Source organism: Opisthocomus hoazin, chromosome 1 (assembly GCF_030867145.1).
Source record: "Opisthocomus hoazin isolate bOpiHoa1 chromosome 1, bOpiHoa1.hap1, whole genome shotgun sequence".
NCBI lineage: Eukaryota > Metazoa > Chordata > Aves > Opisthocomiformes > Opisthocomidae > Opisthocomus > Opisthocomus hoazin.
This window is the reverse complement of record NC_134414.1, coordinates 78,580,837-78,602,651: the sequence shown is the minus strand read 5'-3', so window position 1 is coordinate 78,602,651 and position 21,815 is coordinate 78,580,837. Positions and strand designations below refer to the sequence as shown.

General features: G+C 39.6%; 1 protein-coding gene across 5 annotated transcripts in view; it reads left to right on the top strand.

The window, feature by feature from the left end:
* Positions 1-21,815, top strand: part of GABRB3 (gamma-aminobutyric acid type A receptor subunit beta3) — a 211,944-nt gene that overhangs the window by 177,098 nt on the left and 13,031 nt on the right. For all 5 annotated transcript variants that reach the window (XM_075427234.1, XM_075427227.1, XM_075427250.1 and 2 more), the window contains 5 exons: positions 1,167-1,387; positions 6,870-6,952; positions 8,056-8,193; positions 15,765-15,917; positions 20,216-20,460. In XM_075427234.1, coding sequence (XP_075283349.1) covers positions 1,167-1,387; positions 6,870-6,952; positions 8,056-8,193; positions 15,765-15,917; positions 20,216-20,460 — 840 coding nt within the window. The remainder of the gene's footprint in view (positions 1-1,166; positions 1,388-6,869; positions 6,953-8,055; positions 8,194-15,764; positions 15,918-20,215; positions 20,461-21,815) is intronic.

Genomic DNA, 21,815 nt, shown 5'->3' with positions numbered 1-21,815 from the left:
GCAGCCACAGCTTCTCTGGGCAACCTGTTCCATTGTCTCACCACCCTCATAGTGAAGAATTTCTCTCTCAGATCTAATCTAAATCTACCCTCTTTCAGCCTGAAGCCATTACCCCTTGTCCTATCACTGTATATCCTTCTAAAAAGTCCCTCTCCAGCTTTCCTGTACCCCCCCTTCAGGTACTGGAAGGCTGCGATAAGGTCACCCCGGAGCCTTCTCTTCTCCAGGCTGAACAGCCCCAATTCTCTCAGCCTTTCCTCACAGGAGAGGTGCTCTAGCCCTCAGATCATTTTTGTGGCGCTATTCTGGACCTGCTCCAACAGCTCCATGTTCTTCCTGTGCTGAGGGCTCCAGAACTGGATGCAGGACTCCCTGGGGGGGGTCTCACCAGAGCGGAGCAGAGGGGCAGAATCCCCTCCCTCAACCTGCTGGCCACGCTGCTTTTGATGCAGCCCAGGATACAGTTGGCCTTCTGGGCTGCGGATGCACATTGCCAGGTGTGAAGTAAAGAATTTTAAAATGGTTGTTCTAGGCTTCTGTATCCATGTTTAGGCTCTTATGTTAGTTATCACAGCTCTTAGTAGACGTCATGAAGTTTAACTGACAAAGTTATGAAAACCAGATGTTGACATTAGTAGAATTTTACTGCAATTTACTGTTCTTCAAAGTATGGATGTAGCCTGTTGATGAGAAAATCTTTGTGTCACTGCATGATGCAGTCTCACACAAAGGCACATGTCTAGACAACATCTTTGCAGCTTATTTTCAGATACAATTTTGCATACTTCAAAATACTGTGAATGTTTTTCCTATCATCTATAAGTTTTAAAAAGGGGGAGGATGGCAGTATTTACCTATTATCTCATTTATCATTCCACAAACATCATTATTTCAGGTATTTGTTGTGGACTGAATGAAAGAAATGGAGGAGCAGGACAAAACATACCAATAATAGCTTAAGGTATTAAATGCTCCCTTTAGACTAGTATTAGAAGGATTTAGTAAGTGATAGGAATATTTAATGTTTTTATTAAGCATATTTTTGCAAAAAAATATTTAAAATTAAATTAAACCAACAGCAAAATAAGCTCGTGACAGGGAAAAAAAAATTTGCTAGTTATGCCACATATGGTTGACAGTTGTGCTTCTCTTGTTTTGCTCACCAGGATTACACTTTGACTATGTATTTTCAACAGTACTGGAGAGATAAGAGGCTGGCTTATGCTGGCATACCTCTCAACCTCACACTTGATAACCGAGTGGCAGATCAACTCTGGGTGCCTGACACTTACTTCTTAAATGATAAGAAATCATTTGTGCATGGTGTTACTGTGAAGAATCGAATGATTCGCCTTCACCCGGATGGAACGGTGCTTTACGGCCTCAGGTTTGTACTTCCATGATGAAGATTTAATCACTGTCATTATGTATTGTTGATATTTACTTCCTGGTACAAGGTTATTACAAACATTGGGTAGTGTATTATGTAACTCCGAAAGATGCCCGTAGAAAACAAATGACACACTCGATGTTTCTTAATTTTGCCAGAAGCGCCTTCAGTCAGGTTTTATCTGTTTCTGTAGAGTCACCATATCTGGAAAGCCCACTGGCTATAGGAAGCAGAAAGGAGTGTGTTAGTTGTAAACCTGAAAATTTTGTCCAAACTAGAGGTGGTAAGACTGAATGTGGGTGCTTATGTTGTCTCAATGTGTCTACAGTCAATAAAGAAAAAGCTACAAGTAGCCCTGCTTGAATGGAGTCAGCCACAGTTAAGGCCATGACTATGGGTACCTTCAGTGATTTCTTCAAGCAGGGATCAGCACTACAGTGTGTTATATTTTAAACCAGGAGTACAAAGTGAACTTACATTATCCTACTTTCTATGTACTATAGGCTTGGCCTCACCAGTGCCAAGTACAGGGGCACAATCACCTCCCTACTCCTGCTGGCCACACTATTCCTGATAGAAGCCAGGATGCCGTTGGCCTTCTTGGCCACATGGACACACTGCTGGCTCATGTTCAGCCGGAGGTCGACCAGCACCCCAAGATTTTTTTTCCACTGGGCAGCTTTCCAGCCACTCCTCCCCAAGCCTGTAGCGTTGCATGGGGTTGTTGTGACCCAAGTGCAGGACCTGGTACTTGACCTTGTTGAAGCTCATACAGTTGACCTCGGCCCATTGATCCAGTCTGTCCAGATCCCTCTGCAGACCCTTCTGTCCCTCAAGCAGATCAACACTCCCACCCAACTTGGTGTCATCTGCAAACTTACTGAGGGAGCACTCAATCCCCTCATCCAGGTCATGGATAAAGATATTAAACACAACCGGAACCAAAACTGGGCGCTGGGGGACACCACTTGTGACCAGTCGCCAGCTGGATTTAACTCCATTCACCACCACTCTCTGGGCTCAGCCATTCAGCCAGTTCTTTATTCAGCGAAGAGTACACCCATCCAAACCATGGGCAGCCAGTTTCTCCAGGAGAATGCTGTGGGGAACAGTGTCAAAGCGTTTCTAAAGTCCATGTAGATGACATCCACAGCCCTTCCCCCATCCACTAGGCGAGTCACCTGGTCATAGAAGGAGATCAGATTGGTCAAGCAGGACATCTTTCCACAAGTAGTTAAATGTCAAAAAATAATGCAGGATATTTTTGTTTCCTTTATTTCAAGAGCTGTCCCCACAAGACATGTAATAAAAAAGTGATGAAGATTAGAACTACTGTGACTGTAATAATATGTAGAAGTCTTTCTGTCACACTCTAGAAACTTTTGGAGTCATTCAGGTGTGGATTATCTGTCATAAAATAGTGTATTTGAATAAATTAGCTTCCTCTTCTGCAAGATGTAAATATCCACAAGCAGATTTCATTTCACTTGGTGATATTCCTTAGCTGAGATTTCACAAGTGGCTCATACATACACTTCTTTCCATTCCCTTTCATCTGGAAGCACACAATATCCAGTCAGATATCCATGGTGTGAAGCAATGGAGTTACTTAATGAAGGATAACTGTCTGAAATTAAATCTTGGCGAAATATAGGATGTTGTGATCAGAAAGAAGAAAATAATCTGAGCTGTAGCTCTGTTGATTTAGACCTGAGCTATGTGTAGCTCTGCCACTAGCCTAACTTCTTGTGTGGTGGCTTCAGAGCATCCCAATGACATTGACCTCAAACCGCGGTCTGGAGGCAATGATTCATCCTGTGGGCTGAGACCAGAACCCGGAGTTTTATGTGCCACAAAACACAGGGTCACTGAGAGTAATAGGGGAAATTTTGGAGGGTTGCAACCCATTATAGAATATCCATGGAGCATAGTAGTTCTTCAAAAAACACATAATGAAAGTGATCCCGAGCCCACAGTGGCTCTGTGTTCTCTTCTGAACAATGTAGGATTTATCATAGTGTTGAAAGACTTGACCTTCACTTGTCCAAGGTTTCTCTCGACGTCAGAGAAAGCAGTTTGCTTCCGCAGCAAAACTCTGTAGAGTGGGGGAATGGAACAGTAGCTTTTTGAAGTTCAACCCATTTCTGGGGAGTTTTTTTCTTTGGACACGATACTAATTTTGTTCCACCTTGTTCAGAACAATATACAAGACGTATGGTGATAAACCAGCTTTTTTATTTAACAGACCATAAAAGAAATAACGACATTATAGACTGGGGATCAAAAGTAGAGTCTTGCCGACGGCTTATGTGTTTGCCATGTAGATACCTCTTGTTCTCAGGCAGTACAATGCTAAATGTTATAAATAAATAGTGTGGAGGAATATATGTATTTTATCTGAAAGGGCTCATGTAGTTATCACCCTTATATAAAACATGATGGATGTTTGCAAGGTGAAAAGGTTAGTTGTGATCGGTCAGACAAGGCAACTGCACTTATTTCTGTTCTTTTTTTGGATGAATGTATTTCTGTATCAAGATGAAAAGAGGATCAAATTAGCCATCAGGACTGTGACCTTGTCACGTAAGAAGTATTTATATTGCTTAGACTGATTTATGTTGTAAACTTTTGGGGGACAGAAAATACCCTTCTGTCAGTTGTTTGCGCAGCACCTCCCAGCACAACACAGGTGGGGTTCCTGTACTGTGTAGCAATATAATCAAAGGCAATCAGCCCAGTAGTAGTAGCAGAGAAGGAAAAGAGAATCTGTATCCAGAGGAAAGACAACTGGAGTAGGGAATTTTAAACAATTAAAAATATTTCATGTTGTATTGCTTTCACCCAAAATATATGTGTATCTGTGTACCACTTTATCTTTGTCTGGCTTGTAATTGTTTGTCTGTCACTGCTGTGATGATGAGTTTTTGAAACCTTGTGGTTCTGCTGTGTCAGGCAGCATCCCATCCCATAAAAAATAAACCTGATCTTCCTGGGAGCGTGCACAAGCCTGAGCAGTTAACATTTACTTTTGGTGAGCATTTCTGAAAGTTAAATTTGGTTGCTTGAACATTCATTCAGGAGGGACCTCTGAGCACTCAACTGTGAGTAAGTGGGGTAAATCTGTTTCTATCTATATGTGTCTGTATCTTCTTTTCTAGTGGATATTTATGAAACTAAAAACATAAAATTTACTGTAGTGTAAAAAGTTACTTGAGCAAGAATGTACAGTTTCTGGTACTGGAACTTGTGACAGAACCACTACGGTATGTGAAGAGACCAAAATAAAAATACATTTGTTAAAAAGTAATAAGGCAATTAGCAAGTTGAATGCAAGTTTGCCAGCTGCATAATTTTTAATAATTCTGTCAAATTAATAATTTGTAAGTGCATATGTTCTGTATGGCTGGCATTTAAAGCTAGTTATACAACATAATAGTTAAGATCCTGGTACCACACTCCCTCTTGTATCAGCTTAGCTCTGTAGATTCTGCTGCAGGATCTTAACTGAGCCCTAGGTCAGCGTAGGGGAATATACTAAAGCAAAAGATAGAAACCTTGTAGCAGCAATGCCCAAGTGTGTCTGCTTGTTTTACTTTGAGTACATTTACCAGTTGACTCAGTAGCAAGATCATTTGATTGCACAACCAGTGTGGCTTTGTAAAGCTGATCACTGCTAAGACTTTATCATTTAAAATGTTCATCGATGATCACAGATTTGAGACTAAGTTCCATCTCTTGTTTGTATCAGAAGAGAATCAGTAAGGAATGGACCTAGTCAGGCCCAGAAGATAATTTAAATGTGAAATCTATATGAAGCCGTTATAAAGAAAATGATGCATAATAATGTACACACTTTTGATGAAGGCTGTGATTCAGCAAAACACTGAAATATGATGAAGATTAATTGTGAACATGTGGCTATATCTGTCTAAAGGTTAGTACAAATATATAAATCCATTAATTTAAAATCGAAGTGCCAATGCTGGTCACAAGTGGTGTTCCCCATGGCTCAGTGTTGGGGCCAGTTCTGTTTCGTATCTTTATCAATGATCTGGATGAAGGCATTGAGTGCTTCCTCAGTAAGTTTGCAGATGACACCAATTTGGGTGTGAGCGTTGATCTGCTAGAGGGACAGAAGGCTGTGCAGAGGGATCTGGACAGACTGGATCGATGGGCCGAGGTCAGTCGTATGAGCTTCAACAAGGCCAAGTGCCAGGTCCTGCACTTGGGTCACAACAACCCCATGCAACGCTACAGGCTTGGGGAGGAGTGGCTGGAAAGCTGCCCAGTGGAAAAAAAATCTTGGGGTGCTGGTCGACCTCCGGCTGAACATGAGCCAGCAGTGTGTCCATGTGGCCAAGAAAGCCAATGGCATCCTGGCTTCTATCAGGAATAGTGTGGCCAGCAGGAGTAGGGAGGTGATTGTGCCCCTGTACTTGGCACTGGTGAGGCCGCACCTGGAGTACTGTGAGGGGGAAAGGAGGTTGTAGTGAGGCAGGTGTTGGTCTCTTCTCCCAGGTGACTAGTGATAGGACGAGAGGAAACGGCCTCAAGTTGCGTCAGGGGAGATTTAAATGGGATATTAGGAAAATTTTCTTTACTTAAAGAGGGGTCAAGCACTTGAACAGGCTGCCCAGGGAAGTGGTGGAGTCACCATCCCTGGAAGTGTTTAAAAGACATGTAGATGCAGTGCTTAGGGACATGGTTTAGTGGTGGGCTTGGCAGTAGTACGTTTGCAGTTGGACTGCATGATCTTAGAGGTCTTTTCCAGCCTGAACGATTCTATGATTCTATTGCTGTGTGAAGCTGTTCATACAATTGTTTTGGCTGTGCATATGTATTGTTGACACTCATGATATACAAGAGCTTGATGAAAAATGAAGATTCATCAATAGTGATAAGTTTTGCAAATTAACTCTTAGTGTGCTAAATTACCGGCACTGAAGATAGAGAAGCAAAAATATTTTGCTATTTGGGGAGAAAAATTTAAATTCAGTATGGCACTTCATTACAAAATCCCCTTTAATTTACTTTTGAATACTAGAGAAATATAGTCAACTTTGAAATTAAGTGTTTTACTGAACTTAGGGCATGGTTTTGACATTTCAGATTTTTTCTAGAGCTGCCACAAAACCAAGGAACGGTTATTCACACAGCTCTAATTATTTTGACATTTGTAGCAGACTTTTTTCACTTCACATATTCTGATATGAAGTAATATTTTTTAATCTCAGCAAAGTTTTGTGTAATATTTGCATATGCAGATAGGCCTATTGAACCCCAAAGGGACTGGTTGTTGTTCCATTGCAGTCAGTGTAACTGCTGTTGTATCAAGCTGCTGCTCAGTGTAAAACTATGGACTAGATTCTCAATTTTTGTAAGCTATTCTTCAGAGAGTCCTCACTTTGAAAAATAAACAACAGTAACAAAACCTGGATTACAGGCTGTACAGTAATTCTATCTGATGTTTGTATTTCAGAATCACAACCACTGCAGCTTGTATGATGGACTTGAGAAGATACCCATTAGATGAACAGAACTGTACTCTGGAAATAGAAAGCTGTATGTACATAGCAAAATGCATATAAAACCTAGTTCAGATGCAGGGCAGTTTACCTTTTGTAGAAGTGTGTAACATTTACACTGGTGTCTATAAACACTGTGTGAATCATGTAATTGCCACCCTTTAGAATTTTTTGTTTGTTTGTTTATCTGACTTTTTAAAAAAATGTAAGGGGTCATCCATATCTAGATGAATGGATACATCCTAGAAAAATGAGTTCAGGACAGAATGAAGTCATTTATTGCTCCAGCCTGACTTGGCAGAGGCAGTGACTGGATGTTTGTCTTCAACACAAGAGAATGAATGTTCATATTTTAATCAGATTCATTTTCAAGAGAGCAAACACTGTGATATCATTTTCTTTCAGTATGTTTTATTATGCATGGATGGTCTTGCCGAAAGACCCCCCGTGGGCTTTCAGATTGGCCCCATTTATGATTTGCAGTTGTGTTCCACACAGAACCAGATTCTCTCTTCCACCTAGTCATGTCCTAGGATTGCAATATTCAGATGTATATTTGTGCTTCAAGAGTTTCTGCTCCATTTCTGCTACTGGCTGGAGACTGTGGTCTGTATACAGAAAAAACTAATATATATTGTATATTCAGCTGTAGTCCTCCACTACAGAAGCTAATGGAAATGGTGCGACTCACACTCTTTACTGTGAGTGGAAAAGATCTGCCCCAGTTATGTTTGTCGGTGTTCATTGAATAATCCACCTTCTTCTGGTGATTATCAGCATAATATACACTTGCTTTCAGTGCTAAATGCATATTATGTCTTAAATCATGTTAATCTGCAATTTTGCAGATTATTGGATAGCATTTTCTGTCTTATTGGGGCCATTAATCCGTATGTGAATTTTATGAGAGTGATACCAAAAAAAAAAAAAGAAAACAGAGTATTTTACCTCAAATTCCTGTGCAGAATGTAATGGCACAGCTCTTCGGGAGAACTTCCCACAGGCATGCAGAACAAAATACCGTACATCATTCCAGCTGTTCTGATTCTTTCCATCGTCTCAGATGACTATCCGTGTGTGCTGTGAAGCTACATTTAAGTCTGCTTTTATTTCTGACTTCGTCTCCTGCTTTGCCTGCAGATGGCTACACAACGGATGACATAGAGTTCTACTGGAGAGGTGGAGATAACGCAGTCACTGGCGTGGAGAGGATTGAGCTTCCTCAGTTCTCCATTGTGGAATATAGACTGGTGTCAAAGAATGTTGTCTTTGCCACAGGCAAGTATTGTTATTTGCCCATTTAGTGTTTTAATTTCCTTGTGTATGACAATTACTGGTTTAGTAATCATAATTATATATAGTCTTAGCACTGTGTTGTGTGTTTTGCTAAAGAAATGACTTGATAAAGCCTAGAGGCAGAAGTGCATGAAATAGCATTTCGTGTTTATTTTTCTTTTTCATTTGTATGTGTGTGTAATACTTAACCAGGCACCTAAATATCTATGATCTAAATAAATATGAAGTCATTCACCTCTGAATCATCAGTTTAAACGTAGCCTACAGGGTTACTGATCATACGTGAGTATGTTTTGGCATACTAGGTCAAAAAGCCTCCGTTTTTATGAATACCTCCCTACAACTTTTCAGTGCATGTTTGTTTTGTTGTTGTATAGTGAATGTAATGCCTCTTATATCTTGATTGTGCTGATGGGTATATAGTACAGTATACATAGCCAATGCTTTTGTTATCTTAAAGATGCTCAAAATCCCTGGGTTTCCTCCTTCTTTCCTTGAAGATGTAATAAAAGTTACTGATAACTCACAGCATTGTCTGTCTTCAGGTGACAAAGCATAGTGTTGATTTACATGTTCAGTGTTAGACAGCAGCATAGGAAAATGTTATGTGTGACAAGACCAAAGCAACACGTAAAGCCATCAGCAAGTGTGGGACCACTGTTCAGGACCTCCAGCTTTTCCGTGCTCTTCAGACCGCAGGCATGTGCTGTTCCATCTGTCCCAGCGCACTAGAACAAATGAAGCACAGCTCTATTATGTTTGTGAGCATCACTTCACCCACTCTTTGGACACAGCATCTGTTTCAAAGTATGCAGAAACACGAGCTGTATTTCAGAACAAAATGTAAATATTGCTGGGATTGAAATTAATAGAGGGGGTTTGCCAACTGCTGCTGTTCTTGTTTATCATTGTGAATGGGAGGCTTTTTTCTATAAAGAAACAGATACTCTAATCCTGTATCCCTCTGTTCTGCAGCTTGTGTCATCTTTGGCAGCCAGGGCTTACCTGCCCCTCCACAGGACTGGATATGCTTTTGTAGGATGGCACTTTTGGACAACAGTGAGAATACAGAGAATTTTTCTGGGAAGTTTTTATGACAGTCCAAAGACACTTTTAGTTCAGTATGAAATATTTCAGTATATGTGTATTTCAGTATGATTTAGTAATTTGGATATGAGAGAGATTTATTAAATTCAGGAAATAGAGAAATCCAAAAAGCTGTGAGACAAATATGAGAGAGAATGAAAACTAGGAGTAGGCATCTATATGACTGACCGGATTTTCAGAATCGTAAGAGTTCTTTCCAGCAGAACTTGTGGGAGGAGTGAAAAAGTCTCATGCTTCAGGGTTTAAGACAGATTGACATTAGGGAGTTGAATGGGACAGTCACAGAGAACGGATTACTCCATGTTTCTTGTAACATTTTTTCTGAAGCATATGATTTTTGTCACTGGTGAAGACACAATACTGAATTTACTATTATTTTGGTACAGGACATTGTGAAAATGCTTGATTAATTATGAAATTTAGTGACAAGTATTTCTGTTCAGGGGAAACAACACGTTTGTTTCTCAAAACCACATATTTCATTCTAAGTCTGAAGCATTTTAGTGAATCTGACAGATAAAGTCAGGACACACATTGCAAATTTCTTATCAAGAGAAGAAATGAGTCCCAGTAATTATGGCCAGTTTCTACATTTTTTGTGGAAAATAAGTCAGGCATGCTTTTTTGTTTTGGCTTTGAGGTTATTGAAGTCTCAGGGGAAGATATTAGTTCTTTGAGTACAGTATCTCAGCAAACATTTCAGAGATTTCAGTACTACTGTGCTTTGATTGTATAAAACTAAAAAAAGACTTCAGAGTTGTGCCATGAAAGAGCTTTTGGAGTAGTTATTTCTCCTGTCTTCCATGAGGAACAGTGGTATGTAATCTTGTGTAACATGCAAATGGAAAAATCTGTTCCCATAGTTACTACTGAGAAGCAATGGTAAGCCTGAAAAAAACCCGTAGATAGTGACAGAAAGCTGTGTGGGGCTGCAAGAATACTGGAGGAACTGCAGACATGTTGAAGCATGGCATTGGATTTAGAAATGATCTTGCCAAATTAGAAGAATGGGTCTGGAAAAAAGTAAAAACGTCAGTCTGGACAAGTGCGAAATACAACATCTATACAACTAATTATTCCTATCCAAATTCAGCATAGGGAATACCAGGTTAGGCCAGGGTTCTGTGTGTAGACATGTAGGGGTTGCGGTTGATCTCAGAATGAACATAAGTCAACAATATCTTTTTGTCAAGAAAAAAACCAACAAAAAACAGAACACATCCTATAAGGAGTCTGACTTGCATTGCTAAGGCCTGAGCTGAGTATTTGTGGTCATGGGCAGCGCTCTGCAAGACAGTTGTGGAACAATAGAAGCAGGTCTAGGGAAAATTAGTAAGTATGAGTGAAAGTCTAAAAAATGTAATACATGAGATGATTACCAGAGAAACAGGTATGACCATATAGTTTAAAAAAAAGAGAACACTTGGTGGGAATTAAATACAGTCTTCAAGTGTCTAGAAGGAATCTGCAAAGACGTGGGCAATAGCCTGTTCTCTTTATTGATGATGGAAAGAAACAAAGTAGTTATTTATATTGTTATGCAGAGGAGAAATCAGGTTTGACTGTCTAACATCTGTTGAAGGCCTTAGAGGCTACCACAAGATGTCTGAAATGGCAAGAGATGCCTGTATGTCAGTAACTGAATCAAGCCCTTAGTCAAATGATATCAAATCAGTACTGTCAATGGAGTCTAAAGAGCTAGTCAGATCTTGAACACCTCTATTCTGTCAAGTGAATAGCTCTTAGGACACTATTCAATTGCTTAAACCCAGGTATCTGGTACTCTTGAGATGCTGTAGAGCATCCTGCTTAGCAGTTAGGCTGCTGTTCCAGAGTCTTACAGTCTTATGTCATATGTGCCAATCTAGTACTTCAGTATTAATTACATAACTCATATTAATGTACTCTGCAGTAGCCTAAGGCATCTCAGATGGCATTAGACACCTCTGTATAGACAAATCACACCCTTAGAATCAGCTGGCTGTAAGTCTAGATCTTCATAGTTTATACTGAGAGCTTATGCACCATCCGTGTGTAAATATCTGCATGCAGACACCTGAAATCTAGTGCCTAGACCTGTGAGCTGAATTTGCCTCCTAAATGTTTGTTATCCAGGAATGCTAAGAAACTGAACAGGAATGGGGATATCTAAAACACCACCTAAAAGCTTCAAGACGCGAAGCAGTCAGAGCCAGATATTAGCAACATGTTGGTAAGAGGATGGTAGTCTTCAAAGATTTGAAAACTAATTATTTGCTGTATTCTGAAAGATCAATCTTTAAAGTACATTTCCAATTAGCTGAAGAACCCTCTCAGAAGAACAGATTAAAATAATAATTCTGTAACTGACCAACTCTGTTATCTTCGTTCATACTTGGATAAAACAGCAAGAGACTAATTTAGCCTTGGAGCTAGATATTTCAGCTTGCTAGCTTGTAATGAAATTGAAACAGAAACAAGTAATTACTTTTCACCAAGTGTTCAAATATATGAAAGAGGAATATTTTGAGCTCAGTTATTGATTAAGTATTTGTTTTCATGCCTGCCTTCTCAATACTGTTGTTAGATTTAAGTACTTGAGGCCAAATTCTGTTATTCCTGTACTATTTAAATTAGCCCGTAGATATCAACATGTTATATGAGATGGGAGGAAGAGTAACAAATCTGGTCCCTGAACAGCAACACTGTTCTTTAGGCAAAAACAAAATTTTGATGGAATGTTAACAGCTAGAATTTCCTGGTAATTAATCTCTAAATGTACTGAGCCGTAATTGACAAATCATTATCCAAGCATAATCAGGCAAGTAACAGTGTAATTGTTGAGCTCACTAAGAAATCCATTTTTATTAAATAAATTACAAAAGATAGTTCCTTGTTAGATAAATAAACATCTGGGCTTACAATCCATGCAGGTTAGGACCCATCCTTTTCACTGAGCTGTAGCCATCTAGACAAAGAGGGGGAAACAAGCAGGGGAAATAAGAAATGTTCCTTCTTTTAATTCTTTTTTTTCACAGATTCCTGTGGTCTGTTTGCTGGAGGTGAGTTATTATAGCAGAGATGGCAGGCTGGAGGCAGGGCCAGTAGATTATCTGTGAAGTCATAAAAGCAATACGAGTGAAAGCAGTACAAATTTCTGTAGTCTCAGAGAGAGCTACCTAAAGGAGAACTCTGGCTGGATAGCATGAAAAAACAAGGCTACCAGTTCATGTTTCAGTTTCAAGCTGAACGGTACAAAGACCAAATTATTCTGAAGTTTCCTGAGACCTAGACCTCCCAATAAAATTTGAGCTTGGAAAATCACCACAAAACAGGATGACATGCTATTTACCTCTATGAAACTGAGCAATGTGTCAACTCCAGTAAGCAGCCATCACGCCAGCAAGACTTTTGGTTAGATTGCCCAGGAGCTACAGACCTTCAAAACATACCCTGAGAATTGTGAGGCTGGGTTTCATCGTGCTCTGATTTAAAGTGAATATAATTTCAGAGTCTACACATGAAATAGGTGTCTTAGTGGATGGGAATCTAGTCAATACAGTCCATAAAGTCTGGAGACAGATTCAGTCCACCAATATGAGTCTATTTTAGGAGCAGATGGATAATTCTATAAGTTTCATTTACTGGATTGACTAGATGAACTGACTTTCCTGTAAATGTAATCGGAGCTTAGACACATAGCTCATGTGTATGCAGTTCAGGTGAGTCACTTCAGCAACTGCTGTTTGAGATGGCATAGGGCAGCCTTCTTAGTCTCCAGCTGCTGATCAAAAAGATGTAGGGGCTATGTCATATCCACTAGCTGTATGCCAGAGTCTGAGGTGTCATAGGGCATCTCGGAAGAAACAGTGCACCTTCAGCTTTGCGACGGAATCTTTCTGTTACAGTCCATAGCTCCAACTCCAGAACAGGAAGACAGCCAGCAGTGACAGCCCTGGCCCTAGGTATGGTTCTTAGGGTTCTGTCTTCTAGCTTCAGGGCAAAGAACCTGGTTCTTGAAACAACTTCATGTTGATGTCTCTGGCCTTTAGACAATCTGTCTGGACAGTCCACCTTTAAGGTCAGGTCCCACTAGTTTTGGTAATTACCTGATCTCATGAGACAGAGATGGTAATGAGGTAATGGATGATGGTCACAGGTGAAGCATTCAAAATAAATGTCTAAAGTTTGCTCTTTTATATTATTTCTCAGTTCAGGATTTCGTTACTGAAGATTACTAACATACATGACATATTACATCTTTCCACTGTTGACACACACCTCCTCCATCCACACCATTTTCCTTGCTTTATCAAGAGCAAAGTGCTCTCTTCTTTCTCCGAAGTTCCCCAGTGCTTCCAGGGTCCTTGACACTGGAGCAGCCCAAGAAGAGGCTTTGATTCAGTGATTCAGTTCCACTGAACCTTCTTGAATAAATCCTTCAGACTACTTGTCAAAGAATCAGTATTTTATGGGAGATATTCCAGTCATCACCTCTATCAATGATACGTCGCAGACACCCAGACCTGGACCTTTTAGAAAGGAAGAGATTTATTGAGAATCCTTTATGTGGGTGGTTTATTATATGAAAGAATTTTCCTCAACAGAGCTTTATAAAGATTTCTGTGTGATGCACTACTCTTACTGCAGAGAGGTGATCAGGTCTGCTACATTTTTAATGTAGTTCATGATGGTAGGGTATGTTGCTGTTTTATTTACATAGTCTGCAGACACAAGGCCATGGAAACCATTTCATAAGAAGCTCAATGAAAAAGTTAAGCTTTGTTAGCAAAAAAGCAGACATGGTTTCAAAGAGAGAATTTGTCTTCTGAAATGAAACGTTGGTCAAGGAAAATGAAGATGTTAAGCAAGCTAAAGTCTAAATGATTCTTTGCTGAAAATTATGTTGACTGCTTTAGACAGCAGAAAACCTTGGTCTGATTTTTATGATGAAATAAATTCTTCTGACTCTGTCAATATTCTCCTGTTGGTGAAACTACAGGGGCATTTCATCCTGGAAAAAAATTATTACCGATTGAAGTAATCACAGCAACTAAATACATCTACTAGATATTTCTTTTTCCGGTGGTAGTTCTTCTGAGGTTGTTTGATAAAACAGTTAAGGATGGTTGCATAAAGTTTGCTACTACCTGGATGCTTCTTCTACCTGGAAATGGTGTAGCATATTTTCTGTCGTATGACTCAAAGTATGCCTAACTATCGGGAACACGATGAAGAGAAATCTGCAGTTTTCTGTTCCTTCTTTTGCTTCCTCTCTCAGGAAATCCATCATTCTTGTGTTTATGGGCAAATATAATTTCTTGTGCTCATATGCAAACATATGAACATAATTTAAAGGGAAGTTTCTGATTTTTTCTTTGTTTCTATATGTAATCTTTCATATCTTGCACATATTTACATTAGAACGTGAGGGATGTGATCTGATATCTAGTTGGCCCCTTAGTATGTTCAGAAATGTTTTTTAGGATGTTGACTGTAGCTAGAGCTTTTAGATGTATGATGTCTAAGACTAGTACTGCAAACACAGAAATCATGGAGCTAATGTGTGAATGACTTTTTCTTGTACAGCTGTACTTGGACTTAATCCACTTTGAATTTGGTGAAAAAAAGTAACTTTTTTATAACAGTTTGAGATTTCTAAATATATGCAATATATTCAGTAAGAGTAACACCAATTTTGAAATACACCAGTTTGAAGTTAAATAATAAAGTATTTTTTTGAAACATTGACACTGAGTTTATTAATTTTTTTCATTATTTATTTGCTCCAGTTGTAATAATCCATGAATCCTGTATATATACACTGTGTATATATATATATATATATATATATATATATACACACACACACGCATATAAAAGAATCTTTTTTTTGCTTAAAATATTTTTGGAAGAAAAATTCTGTCCAGGTCTAATTTATGTTAGAGTCCTTTGGATCTGGTCTGAAAGCTTTTCCTCACTGGGATTCATTCATTACAATTTACTTTTGACACGGCAGGTAGCATATTTCTCATAGTTCAGATGTAATTAAGGAGTGCCATCTCATGAACAGCTCTTCCATGTAAATACAAAATTATGCACATTACCAATCCTCTCAGTATAAATACTATACATAAAACTGTGTATTTGGATAAGCATTTTACATGGGGACCTAAGCATCTGTTTCTAAAACCTAACCGGTGCTCACCCATCTGTTCAATAATCTAGAACAACTTACTCTCTCTTTTCTTCCCAAATAAAAATTGCTTGGATATCGCTATATTCACTGCAAGATTTCTTTTAATACGAACCAGTAATACAGTGAAGGTGTTTTCCCTACTGTTCTGCAGATGTCATGCTACCCCATAAAATGTGCATGCTTCAGTTTCTACGGAAACTGAAGACAAGTATCAGCAACTGTCTTTTCTTCAGTATGAATAACACTGTTTTCCCCTCCCTTTCCTCAGGTGCCTATCCAAGACTCTCATTGAGCTTCAGGTTGAAGAGAAACATTGGATACTTTATTCTTCAAACCTACATGCCCTCCATACTGATTACCATTTTATCATGGGTGTCATTCTGGATCAATTATGATGCATCAGCTGCAAGAGTTGCCCTTGGTATGTGCTAAGAATGAGTGGGACATTAAAATGTCAGATGGAATGTTGCCTTCAGAGGTTGTTAAAGAATGAAACGTGATGTCAGTGTTTTGATATTCCAAAATAATTTACGTCAAAATCATGTCATTTGATATTGCCTCAAAAGTGATGAGTTTTCCCCTGCATGCAAAAATGTAGCTACCACTAAATTTCTGAAATGAGCTGCTCATACAGGTCCCAGCCTTGTTCTCCTCAAAATTAATGTTGTTGTCAGTAGCTTCAGTGAGGGGACCAACTCCGGAATCATACTCCAAGGGCTTAAAGCATGGGCTTTTAGTCCAGCTCAGTGTGGGATGACAAGTGTGGCCCCAAGCTTCCGCCTGAGGTCCTGGGTTCTTTAAGTAGCAGTGGCAGGAGCAGACCTCAAGAACCATGTACTAGTTCAGAGCGCAGGAGCACATCAGCTATGGACTGTGACATCCCGTCTCACTCTCAGAATGCACAGTATGCCAACTGCATTTCTATGACAGCTGAAAATGCTGTTTACCTTATGGCAAAAAAACATGGATTTGGCATAGGTTGGTGATCCCAGTCCAAGACCTTTTCAGATCGAAGTATCATTTAGATAAGGGAAGATGGCTTCAAAATATCTCATAGGAAAGATTTCATCTGTTATGAAGCATACTCAGGGATAGCTGTAGATGAGGAAGATTAAACAGATCCACAAATCCTTATGACTACTGCTGCCTCTCATCTCATCCCAAATCCCGTCTTCAACCTTGTGCTTCCCAATAGCACGTACCTTCCCACCCAAAACTTGACATTAAGCCTCTGCTGTATAACTTCCTGCTATACTATTTTCTCTTGTTAAAATAGGAACATGCTCCCTAGTTGCTTTATTTTTCTAGTATATAACTCAGCAAAGCGGGACTCCAACCCATGTCCATATGATTCCCCATCTCTGTAGAAGGTCCCACGTACCAACACATGCTGGGCAGCTACGCTTGTACCTTTGTACGATATCATGTTACGTCCTAGCATCTGAACCTGGATAACTGAAGATATTACAGATTACCTGTAGTTACTGTACAGTAATTCTGCAGATACTGTGGATTAGCTGGTGCATATGGGCATGACACAATCTGGCATTACTACTCAGCAGCTAGTGCATGTTCACCAGCTTGCAGCTAAGTAGTAGCTTAATGGAAGTGGGACATAGAGTCCAAACAGCTCTGATGTATTCATAAATGAACTACTGGGTACCAAAGACCACCCTAGAGACGTTACAAGTGGGTGAGGGGAACACTTCAAACACTAGCATCTAGATTTTACATGCGGGCCAGAACTGCAGAGAACAGATGCTTAGACAGAAGTTACCAAACCCAGTGACATTTCACACCCTTCTGTAATGGATGCATGTATTTTTTCCTTGTTTAAGGAATAGGACTGTGTCATGTGGCCTATTTCTGTGTAGCAGAAGTTCATCAAGTACCCTACTGTGATAACACAAATATTAGAACAAAAGTCAGAGTACATTCCAAGCAAGCTCAGGAGCCCAGATTCTCTATTTGCAATTGATAGAAAGTCCTTCTGAGAGTATGAAAATCCATCTAGTAGGTTCTTCTGAGAAAACAATTAGTGCCTTGATGATGATGTCTGTGATGTTTGTGTAATAAAGTTCAGTACCATGGGTCTAATCCTATCTTCTTTTTATAGCCCCTATTATTAGTCTGAAGCTCATATGAAATGGTGTCAAAGTTTAAAGGCAATGCAACACCTTTAGTCCTATGTAAGTGGCTCTGAAAAGTGCAGAGCAGAGGGTAAGGCCTATTGGCCTAGGTATTTGTTAGAGGAAGGAGTCCCTGTGCAATTCTTGGGGATACGGAGACAAGTTTTCACCCAGTCCCTGCAGGAAGCCTGTGTTCTCCACAAGGGCCTGATTCCAGTTCATTCACTGCCATGTTTTGCTCCTGTCCCTGGTCCCTCGCTACACGTGCCGTCTGTGCTGCAGCCTGCGCTGAACCAGGCAGTCGCCTCAACAGAGAGACCCAGGCGTGGAGCAGAGGGCAGCTCATTCCAGAGACTCGGTGCTGTGGACACTGCAGATGATAGAGGCCGATACAGGGCTGTTCTCGAGAGAAATATTCAAAACAATCGATTCTTCTCAAAACTGAGTTTTTGCTAGTTAGGCCGAGAAGTTCCTAAATTCAGTCCTTTGATTGAGGAGAAGAATAATCTCTAGAGTTCTGGAAAGGCTTTAATCAGAAGATTATCCTATTTTTCTATGATTGGTGAGTGTCATCAGCTTCTTCTCCATCTGAGCTTTGAAATAAATTGTTGATCTTCAGAAGGGCATTTGCCTGCAGGGTGTCAGGATCTCCCAGGGGACATATTTCCTTCTGGTTAGTGGTAGCCACCTTTCTATTCAGTGTGCTTAATCTTCTGGATCACCGAGAGAGTCACCAAACTCTCTCTGTGTGGTGTTTAAGGATTTATCTCTGGAATCTAGATTACAGCCTGGGAACAGGCACCAAAAATGTGGGCATTATAATCTCCACTGGGTGGGTTTCTTAAGTCCCTTGTTGACCTAGGCTTTGGTAAGCACCTCTGGGATGCTAGTGAGATGCATAGGGTGTCTTAAAAGGAATTTCTGGTATTTCTGATAGAAGTATCAGTTTGATCTTAGGTAATTTGTTTTAATCCCTTATGGGAAGCAGCAGCAGGTAATCATACAAAGAAAGAAGCTAATTCAGGCTAGTGAAATCCCTCGAGCTGCAAAGGTATGATAGTGTTTGCTGCAGTCCTCCAGCCTTCTAACACCTGTTCCTTGTGCAGACATGGAGGTTTTCTAGTGACTTTTTCAAAGTTCGTTTAGGTAAAAATAACATATCAGCTATACTCCTCATTTTACTGCAGAGCTGGGTGAGTTATACCCAACACAGTTTTTAAATAAGCTTGTGCTGTGCGTGTCTCTGCTGTATTTCAAGCCATGAAACATCGGACATCAACACACACTTGTTTCCCACTTTAGAGGAAAAGCGCTGAAAACTGCATGACGCTGACCTACTAAATATACAAAATAACTGTTACAGAACCTCCTTGGCTACTACTACAGTTCTCTGGAGTGACACTGTTTACGCTGACAGCTTGATTTTGAGTTATATTGTCTTTATTTCTGTTTCTTCTGGTAAAATAAGCTGTGCTTTATAATATGGCAGCAGTTTTCATTCTTTATTTTTGTTCTGCTTGCGTTTTAGTGACTACTTATAGACTGATGGTATAATTATGGAATCAGAGAAAACAGTAATGGGGAGCACCTATTAGAATGGCTTGCCTCTTTTACCAATGTAGACTTATTCCATAAATCAGTGTTTTCAGCCACCTGTGATTTGCGATTCCCATAAAATTTCCAGCAGAGATACAGACCTTGCAGTTTATTGTGAATTCAAGCAGACTGACAATAAATTTGCTTTTCTTACCAGCTTTTCAAAACAGTGCTCTGTATTGTATTTGAGGGTTTGACATACCTTATGGATTTTCTGGGTACTTTATTAGTGTTCAGTTGATCGCTATAAAAATGCTGCTCTCCCTTCTTTGCTTTTACTTTCCACAAATGCACATACCTATCTGCCTCTCACTGCTCATCTTACTTCTTTCTATGTAATTAGACTACTGCTCTAAACCAGTCGTCTCAAGTCCCTCTTCTGTATCGTCCTTTCCTGAAATGGGTCTAAAATAGATGGGATGAACTGCTCTAGAAAGGTGCCTGGCTCTTTCCATCTACTACAGAGGGGACCTACAGGACTAACTTCAACCAGCTACTTAACTCTTAGAAATTTAAAACTGCGTGAGAGGAATCTTTCACCATCTGTGCAAACACTCTGCCTTAATATGTGCACATGGTTTTATCTATCCAGACCCCTAATTAGTTTTGTTCCTTTTAAAAACGTCTCTCCATTGTGTCGAGCAGCACAGTGCTGTAAGAGCACACCTTCTAATGCCTGGCAGACTGCGTGCCTGCTCGCTTTGGTCTTCAGGGAGGAGATCCTCAGTGCAGCTACTCTGTTAACTCACAGCAGTGGTGTTAGGCCCCCTTCTTAGCTGTTGCCTTGATCATATGAAGGAAATACTGTAACAGAATAATCATGCATCAAGGTTTAGTTTTACTTTCTTCTGCAGTGATGTCACCTGCAAGATATCTTTCACAAATTTTTAAGCATCTTCCCACTGACAAGGCAAATTTGCCAAACAGCATAATAAAATTGAAGCATGATCTGCTTGGAGTAGTAAGATGTGAGCTCTTCTTTTTTTTTTTTCAGGAATTACAACTGTGCTGACTATGACAACAATCAACACTCATCTACGAGAGACTTTGCCTAAAATTCCATATGTTAAAGCCATTGACATGTATCTTATGGGCTGCTTTGTATTTGTATTCTTGGCCTTACTTGAATACGCTTTTGTCAACTACATTTTCTTCGGAAAAGGCCCTCAAAGGCAGAAGAAACTTGCAGAAAAAACAGCAAAGGCAAACAATGATCGCTTAAAGTTTGAAGGCAACCGGGTAGGATTCTTTAATCTATATATAGTCTCTCTTTTATTACAAAAAATAACTGTGTGAAATAAACAAAAAAATAATGTGTAAAACCAGCAACAACCACATCTCCTTTTTGTGGGCAAACGCTGGCATTTTTATATTCAAGAATCTGCATAGAAGATTATATTCAGGCATACAGAAATTGAAGTGAGCAGGATCTGTATGACAAGTAACTCTAAGGATATAACAATGGGAGTGCATCTAGCTTGAAAATAAAGGCCCGGATCTACAAAGGCATTGATTTGTTTAAATCAAATATAATTTGTGATTTTGTTAAAGTACCCACATCAGGGAATCCAGGATCTGAGAGTACTTTTTCTCAGACACATTTCGAATGGGATAGAACAGATAACGGATTGGTTCTGCCATTATAATTAATTGGCCAGCATAGCTGAACTGCTGCATGTGACATTGTCCTCCGCTGCTGCTTAAGACCAGCAGAAAATTATGATTCCTAGAGAAATTTTTGGATTGATTTCTGAAACACAGTATTGGCATGGTCTGTGCTGATTACACTCCAGTCCTTTTCCTTGCCTGGAGTATTACTTCATCCAATGAATACCCTTTTTTTTCCCCCCTTTCGAAGACAAATTCATGGTATTCAACACTATATGATGTTAGCAAGCCATGTTAGTTTGAATAGAACATCCTTTTTGGTTAAAATGCTCCCAGTGAAGTTTTTCATGCAGTTCAGTTGAGTAAGACTGTTTTTTCTGTCAGCTGTAAATTAGAAGGGTTCACAGTGACAAAACTACTACCTGTTTATTAAATACCAGTATTATAAAATTAATTTCAAGCTGTATTTTTTGATCCTAATGGTTCTGTCGACTACAGTAAATGTAATGCAGAACTACACCTAATTGTCGATGCTCATATCTGTGAAGTAATTTTTGAACCAATAACTAATTTTTGTCTACTGTATTATGAAACCAAACTCTCATCACAGTTGGCAGCACTGCTTAGGACTAAGCTAGCAGGAAAAATGAATTCCCTTGCCTGGAAAAATAAATAGTTATAACAATAAAAAAAGCAGATGGGGAAAAAAAGAGTATCAGATTTGAAAGCAATGGAGAAGATTCTAGCTGCATGCAGGTGATGCAGATGTATGCACTAAGGTTCAGTTCTCCCAGTGGAAACCATCTGGTGAATCTCATCCATTGAAATAATTTATTTAATTCAGGGCAAGTCTTGTTAATGGGCCCAATAGCACCCCATGCCTGACTGTTCTTCGATCGTGAGATCAGTCAGTCTATATTGTCAAAAGAAGCATGTGAACCTTAATGAGTGAAAATGAGGGGTTTTCATACGCAGATCATGTCATT